This window comes from Gavialis gangeticus, unplaced genomic scaffold (assembly GCF_001723915.1).
Source record: "Gavialis gangeticus isolate Ggan-Ray unplaced genomic scaffold, GavGan_comp1, whole genome shotgun sequence".
In the NCBI taxonomy this organism is placed as follows: Eukaryota; Metazoa; Chordata; order Crocodylia; family Gavialidae; genus Gavialis; species Gavialis gangeticus.
Window position 1 is genome coordinate 47406375 of NW_017728997.1, and position 7993 is coordinate 47414367.

Sequence of the window (7993 nt, forward strand, 5' to 3'; positions counted from 1 at the left end):
GCGGGGGGACTCCCGCGGCCGCGCCCCTCCCGCCCTTTGCAGGAAGCGCTCCCGAGGCTGCTCTTTTACTTTCCTTTCTCCCCGGTCCGGCCTGTGCCACCTTCGCCGCGTCGGTCCACACCGCGGTGTTAGCCTGTCAGGTGCCAGACCTCTTTGCTCCACAGCGCTGAGCGATACTGAATTAGACCCTTTCCTGAGTCCGAAGGGGCCAGGACTGTACCCTCAGAACAGGTAAGAGCACTGCTGCCCTGTGAGGGGCTAACATGGCATCCCACAGCGTGCCCTAGCCTTTGCCAGGTAGTGAGCAGGCACTGGTCTTGCCTTGGCAGTTTGGCATTCACTTTGCTTTGGGTTTGCCTGGGCAGCCGCTCCTTCACTTGCTGTAGTGCTGTACGGCACCACCAGCCATGATGCCCAAGAGGCAAGTGCCAGGCCACAGCACTACCCCTCTAGTCTAGGAAGCGTGCTAGCCTTGTGCAGACCCTCCTGCCAGATAAGCTCCCCTGTGCACCCTCTGCCTTCAACCTCACTGTCTGCAGCACTGCTCTGCACCTGCAGGGACCCAAGAAGACCCCGCCTGCCTTAGGTGGTGGTAGAGTGAAGCTAGGCTGGGCAGAAGCGGCCCACTTCCATGAGGTGTGTGGCTCTCATGAGAAGCGTGTGGAGCTTGGCTGGCTGTGAAGACCGGGGCTCTGGCCCCCAAGTTTGCTCCCTGCCTTTTGTACATGGTGCATAGCATGAAAGGATCCTTTTGCAGATGCAGCGCAGCCTCCTCCTAGGCCCAGGAGCCAAGTGCCCCTTAGGCACACTGTCAGATGGGGACACGGAAGCATAGGGAAGGAAGGAAGGGTGCACAACCAGAAGCAGAATCCAGATGTTCTGGCTTTTAGTGTATATCTCCCCATATCCTGGCATTCACCCCCCTGACTGCCTCAAAGCAGTTCTCCTGCAGGGTTTGACCCAGACCTGGTTTCCACACTGTCTGTGTCCCTGTTTGGCAGGAGCAGCATGCAGGCCCGGAAGAGCCCAGCTGAGATTGATGAGAGCCTCTACTCAAGGCAGCTGTGAGTGCCAGTGCTGAGCGTTGGGGGAAAAATAGAAGGGAGCATGTCAGCCAACGTGGCTAGAGCTGAGCATGAAGGGTGTTAACAAAGGAGGAAGAGGGGCATGAATGATGCATGCCCACCCCACCCCCAGTGGCTGGGGGGGCGTGGCGGGAGCAAGGTAGCGGCGATGGTAAGTGGTGGGGAGGGATGGCAAGCGCAAGGGTCAACGACCGCCCTCAGACACTGTCAGCAGCTGGGGTGTTGGGGTGGTGAGCGGCAGTTGGCAACACCTTTTTCTAGGGGGTGATCCTCTGCTTCTTCTCTGTCATATGGCAGCAGGAGGTATAGCCTGCTGGCCCCAGTAGCTGCCTGTTAAGCATTTGTGGACTGCAAGTATTGGACAGCCCTGTGCTAAGGCACCAAACCCTGGCAGGAAGAGGAGTGGGGGCTCTTGAGCACTGTGTTCAGAGCAGCAGGAAGGGTGAGGGTTTCTGGGGCACAGGCCAGGGCAGGAGGAGGGTGATGGTCTCTGGGGCTGTGGCAGGAGGGGTTAGGCAATCCAGTGTTTGGGGGCTGTGGCAGAGGCAGGAACCAAGGGCTGCAGTGCCATGAGAAGGAGACCTGTTCACTGTGTGCACTGTTCTCCCCAGCATACCTGCCCTGTGCTCACCCTGCAGGTATGTGCTGGGCCACGAGGCCATGCGTAGGTTGGCCAACACCTCTGTGCTGGTGTCAGGAATGAAGGGGCTGGGTGTGGAGATTGCCAAGAACGTTATCCTGGCTGGCGTTAAATCTGTCACTGTGCACGACCCAGATGATGCCCAGTGGAGCGACCTCTCATCACAGGTAAGCTGATTGCATTGGCTGCCCTCTGCACTGTTCCAAAATCACCCCTTTTTGGAAGGTATGACCCATCCTGGCTTGTGCTGGTCTGGATTTGGACCTGGTATCTGGCCCAGGGCCGCTATATAGGACCCAGGCTCTCTACCATATACTAGCATGGCAGCGGCCAAACAATTAACTCTGGGAGGGACACAGGGCAGGGGTATGGATTAGACTTTGAACAGAAACTGTCCCTCTGCTAAGGGGCATGTTTCCAGGGTGGTGCTGCCCACGAAGTCAGCCTACCAGCTGATGCTAGATCCTGGGTAGGAGCTTTGCCAGGGTACTCCCAGGATGCCCCAAACTTCCCTTGAGAGGGTGGGCACTGGGATATCATGGACATGGAGCATGCCAGAAAGGAAGCATGTGTCCCCAAACCAGGCATGGCAGACCAACCATGGCCCTGTGGCTGTGGAGCCACCACAGCCTCCACCCACAGCCTTATGGATTAAATTCAGCTCTGCTGGACCAGTGGAGCTGCAACTGGCACTGTGTCAGCTGCTGTGTGCCTCCCTACTCACTATGCAGTGGTGGCTGTGTTTAGTTCTTCTTGTCAGAGAATGATGTGGGTCACAACCGAGCCATAGCTTCCCAGAAGTGCCTTGCAGAGCTCAACAGCTACGTGGTTGTGACAGCCTATACTGGGGCCCTGTCTGAGAGCTTTCTGGAGACTTTCCAGGTAAGGAGAGGCTGAGAGAGCCATTGGTAGGGTGGGCACCACGTCTTCAGTGGGGAGAGAGCTGGTGCCAGGATGCCAGGGGATGGAGAGCAGCAGGTTTGAGTCAACTTTCAGAGATGGCCAATGTAAGCCATGAGCCAGCTTACTGCCTCCAATGAGAGCCATGGCGCTAGGGGGAGGTTCCAACTTGTCCTAGGTTCTGGAATAAATTAAGCTCTAGCTGTCGTTTCCTTTTCCTGCAAAGCAGTTTTGGGATTACTTCTCATGTCAAAGAACAGCAAACAGTATTTGCATGTGATCTACCTCAAATCAACCCCGTGCACTCCGCGACTGCCCTGCAGCAGCAGTATCCAGCAGGACTGTTGACTAGTGCCTGCAAAAGGCAGCAGTGTCCCTGGGTGACAGGTGTCACAGCCAGCTGAGCATCCATGGGAGCAGTTGTGCAGGGATAGGCAGGGCATTCCCTGGGAGCAAGTCCTTGCACGAAGTAGACACTGAGCAGCTAGTGGCATGGGGGAGCTCACCGCACTGAATCCTGGTGAGCACAGCTGACACTACAGCACTGATTGCACTGGGTACTAATGCTTGCTTCTGGTCTAGGTTGTGGTACTGACCAACTCCTCCCTGGAGGAGCAGCTCTGTATTAGTGACTTCTGCCATGCCAGGAACATCTGCTTCATTGTTGCTGACACAAAGGGGCTGGCTGGGTAAGTGTACAACAGCCAGGAATCACCAGGGACCGCAGTACAAGCATCACAACTGCTGCCCAGCAGAGGGCATTGAGGGAGTGGGTTAGGGTACTGGCTGTGGAGGAGCTCCTGACGTCTCCAGCATCTTTGGTGTGGAGTGGCAGGGCAGGGCATTGTAACCTCATTCCTCTCCCCTGGTTCTAGGCAGCTCTTCTGTGACTTTGGGAAACATTTTGTTGTCTATGACCCCACGGAGGTTGAGCCCGTTTGTGCCTACATCCAGCACATCTCACAGGTATGTCAGAGCTAGACCAGTGCTCCCTACCAACTCTGAGACCGCTGCCAGAGAGTCACCAGCAGGGCTCCAGTATGTCACTGTCCCTAATGTTACCTCATCCCCAGCTGTTCCCCAGCCTTTTGCTGTGTCTAGCACCTTCCATGGTCCCTGAAGTCTTCCTATGTCACCCACTGCCTCCACTGTTCCCTCACTGACCTCATCCCCAAAGTCTCCTCAGTATCCTCTGGTGTCCTCTCACTGCCCCCCAACTGTGACTTCCAACTCCTGATATCTCTTACCCTCGCTGCTCCAAGATCTCCGGTGTCCTCAATGTCCCTTTAATGCCTTGAACCCTCACCTCTCCGAAAGACTTCTCTCCAGCCCCCTAAAATTTAGGATCTCCTCCTCTCCCTGACTTCCTCACTGCCTCTTGCCATTCCCTGAACCCTGCCCCCTGACTTGCTTTTCTTGGCATCCATGGGGTCACCAACCCAGCTGGGTTTTGCTAGTGCCATTCATTTTTTTTCTAGGGCAACCCCGGGGTCTTAACCTGTGTAGACATAGAAGGCCATAGCCATGGCTTTGTGACTGGCGACTTTGTGACGTTCTCAGGTGTGGAGGGCATGACCGAGTTGAATGCCTGTGAGCCTCGTGCTGTCCGTGTGCTGGGTGAGCCCCATCCCCAGAACCCCATTGGTTCAAGTGGAATCCCAGGTGGAGGCAGCAAATTCTAGGGTGAACCTGCTCTGATGACTGTGGGGGCTGGGATGTACTTATCCATTGAAAACCACCATATCTTTAGCCCTAACCCCCTATAGGGGGCATAGAGAGTGCATGCAGCTTCCCACTGACTCTCTATTCTGAACATAACCCTGTCTGTTAACACCACTGGCTTCTGGCCTTGGTCAAGCCTGCCCAAACTGTACCTGAGCCCATGGTAGAATCCTCAGCCCTGGCAATGTGATTGTGGGCTGCATGGGCCTTTGCCCCAGTGGATGCTACTGCAGGTTTTGTTCTGGCCTGTGCGATAATGTGGGGCAGAGCTGTGTTTGGGGAAGGTGTCCTTTGAGTGCTGGCTCAACCCAAAGCTTGGGTGTGGCTCTGTCTGGAGCTAGGTCTGGCCCTCTCCTTGTGTTCTCTTTCCTACTGGCCCCACATGGGGATAGCTAGCTTTGTTTTCACACAAAAGCACCCCTTATGCAGGTACTATTTTTCCTAGGGGAGTACATGCTGGAGATCGGTGACACGAGCTCTCTCTCTCCATACCAGCGTGGAGGCCTTGTCACTCAGGTGAAGGTGCCCCAGGAGCACTCCTATGTAAGTGTCAGACAGAAAGGGGGCCTGAAAATGTTTTTTGTTTTTTTTTTTCCTGTTGTCCAATTTATTATTATCATTATGGCGAGGGGTGGGGTGCGGTACTAAAAGTTTGTCTGGGGATGCTAGGAATCTGGGTATGGTACTGCCTGGCAGTACCCAGTTCATATCATCATAGAGCTAGAAGTTGAAAGTTATTGACCTTTTAGCCAAAATGGTTTCTTGCTGTGCTTCCTATGCTTCCATCACATTGGGGTAGCCTGCTCTTGTGCCCTTTAGTATGGCTTTTTAAAAGTACAGCCAGTTCTCCTTTTCCTCAGACTTTCCTCTCATAGGATTCTGTGCACCAGTTCCCCAAGTTTGTTCAAGTTTGCTTTTTGAAAGTCCTTCTGCTCTATTCTGCTGCACTTCCCTTCATTTTGTTGCAGTGTTGAACTCCCATCATTTCATGGTCATGCCTTTTAGGCATTTTGTGCATTTTACCTTTAGATTTTCAACCAATTCCATCCTATTAACCATCATCAAACCAAGAAGAGCTTCTCTCTTAGGGGAAAGTTTCTCTACCATCTATATCAAAAGGTTTCGCACACATTCCAAAATCTTGCTGGACTGCCTACTAGCTGCTGAGTTTCCTTCCAACCGATGTCCTGGTACTTAAAGTTCCCTGTAAGCACCAGGTCCTGCAATTTGGATACTTCCAAATTCAGTTAGTTGTTTACAAAAAATCTTGTTCATCTCTTCCCCTTTATAGCAGGCACCCACTGGGACAGCCCCTTTGTTTCCCCCTTTTACCTCAATCTTCGTACAATACTGAGAGTGCCCAGGTGCTGCTCTGGCCCTGTACTCAGATCCTTAGTGCAGAACCCACCTGTAGAGCACTCTGACTTCTCTACCCACAGGAGCCTCTGAGAGCAGCCCTGGCCAACCTGAAGATCAAAGATACAGACCCTGAGAAGCAGCAGCGCTACCAGAGCCTGCACCTGGCCTTCCAGGCACTGCATGTCTTCTGCAAGGAGCAGAGCCGACTTCCCCAGCCAAGAGTGCAGGTGAGGCCTTGCCACACTGGGCCCTATCTACCTCTTGCAGGGCTGCTGCCCCATTGGGTTCTGGGTCATTTGTGCCCTGGCATATCCTAGCCACATTGTCAGCACAGTGGGGTTTGTTCCTCATCCCAGTGGGCATTCTAGCTCTGCCTAGTGTGCTTTACCCAGGATGCATGCACCATCTGCCGTTGTATGTGCCTAGCCATCAACTGGCCTGTGCCTATGCCTGCCCCTGCCCAGCAGGGTCTATGCCTTGTCTGTGCCCTCCTAGTGGAGGTCCATGCTCCATCTGCATTTGATGCACGTCTGTTCTCTAGGTGGATGCTGAGCGGTTGCTGAAGCTGGCTCAGGACCTGAATGTGCAGCAGGAGCCACTGGAAGAGGATCTGGTGCGGGCATTTGCCAGTGTGAGTGCTGGAGAGCTGAGCCCCATTGCTGCCCTTTTTGGGGGCCTGGCTGCCCAGGAAGTGCTGAAGGTGAGCAAGCAGGGTTGTAGTCAGGGTCTAGACATTACTTCCTGTAGACCTCCCCTTCTGTCCTAAGAAGGCATCTGTCCTGAGGTTAGCTGATAGCATGGCAGAGGAGCTGGGCTACACATGGGTGCTGAGTGTAAAGCTCTGCCAGCAAGATGTAGAATGGGTGCGGACAAGTGAGCAGAATGAGTGGTGCCTATTAGGGCTGTGCAAAGTTTTGGTTGCCAATTCGATTTGGAGGAGATTCGGCCCAATCTGGTGGCTGAATCTGAATCGGATCAGGAGACCCCCACTCTCTCTAAGACAAAACACACAGTGTTTATCATGGGAGACTCCATCCTGAAGGGGACTGAGGGGGCAATCTGCCGCTCCGACCCCTTAGCCCGGGAAGTCTGCTGCTTCCCAGGAGCCTGAATCCGAGACGTTGTGGAGAAGATTCCTGAACTCCTCTGACCTGCTGACCACTGCCCTATGCTCCTTATCCATGTGGGCACAAATGACATGGCTTGGAGTGCTCCCAGCTGGGTCATGAAGCGCTACAGGGATTTGGGAGCAAGTCTTTAAGGGGTTGGGGGGCACAGGTTTCATCGATCCTCCCAGTTTCGGGCTACAGTCTGAGGAGGGAGAGGAGGATTGAGATAGTGAACCAACGACTGCAGCGCTGGTGTCATCAGGAAGGCTTTGGCTTCCGTGACAACAGTCTGCTCTTTGGTGAGAGAGGCAGTGAGCTGCTGGGAAGGGACGGCCTCCTCCTCTCTCCGCTGGCAAAGAGGCTGTTCTCAGCCAGACTGGCTGACCTGCTCCATCAGGCTTTAAACTAAGCCTGCTGAAGGATGGGGGGACTACTGCCACTGCTGGCCCACTGAGCAACCCTTGCACAGCCAGCAGGCCAAGGAACTTAACGGAGCCCACCCCCTGCCCCAGCCCTGGAGCAAGCTGTAGGCAAGGCAAGAGCCCCCAAAGAGACACTTACGTGCCTGTAGACAAATGCCAGGAGCTTGGGAAATAAACAGGAGGAGCTTGTCCTCCTGCTTAACACAAATAATTACGGTGTCATAGCGATAACAGAGACTTGGTGGGACTCCACCCATGACTGGGGCACAGGTATAGATGGCTATACCCCTGTACAAGAGAGATCAAGTGGACAAAAGGGACGTGGGTGTAGCTCTGTATGTCAAGGAAAGCTACGCGTCCCTGCAAGGTGACATTGGTGCCCAGGTTGGATGACTGGAGACCCTCTGGGTTAAAATTCTTGGGGAACACAGCACAGGGGACACAATGGTGGGAGTCTACTACAGACCTCCCACCCAGGATCAAGACCTTGACCAGGAGTTCACCAGGGAATTGACTGAGGCTGCATGCTCCCGGTGCATGGTTGTCATGGGAGACTTCAACTACCCAGACATCTCATAGGAAGAGCACTTGGCCAAATCCGAGTGATGGCAAAGCTTTCTCTCATGCATGGATGAGCTCCATCTCACACAGGAAGTCCTATGGGCCGACAAGAGGTAAAGCGCTGCTTGACCTGGGACTGGCAACTGGGGATGATCTAATCAGTGACCTAATGATTGAAGGGAAGCTGGGTGACAG

General features: G+C 54.2%; 1 protein-coding gene across 1 annotated transcript in view; it reads left to right on the plus strand.

Moving 5' to 3' along the window:
• Positions 1 to 24: 24 nt before the first annotated feature.
• The window catches only part of UBA7 (ubiquitin like modifier activating enzyme 7), a 50914-nt gene continuing 42945 nt past the window's right edge, over positions 25 to 7993 (plus strand). The window contains exons 1-10 of the mRNA XM_019505155.1: positions 25 to 231; positions 1002 to 1064; positions 1724 to 1892; positions 2473 to 2607; positions 3208 to 3314; positions 3501 to 3591; positions 4104 to 4242; positions 4793 to 4890; positions 5787 to 5933; positions 6248 to 6406. Of these exons, the coding sequence (XP_019360700.1) occupies positions 1009 to 1064; positions 1724 to 1892; positions 2473 to 2607; positions 3208 to 3314; positions 3501 to 3591; positions 4104 to 4242; positions 4793 to 4890; positions 5787 to 5933; positions 6248 to 6406 (1101 nt within the window). The 5' untranslated portion in view covers positions 25 to 231; positions 1002 to 1008. The remainder of the gene's footprint in view (positions 232 to 1001; positions 1065 to 1723; positions 1893 to 2472; positions 2608 to 3207; positions 3315 to 3500; positions 3592 to 4103; positions 4243 to 4792; positions 4891 to 5786; positions 5934 to 6247; positions 6407 to 7993) is intronic.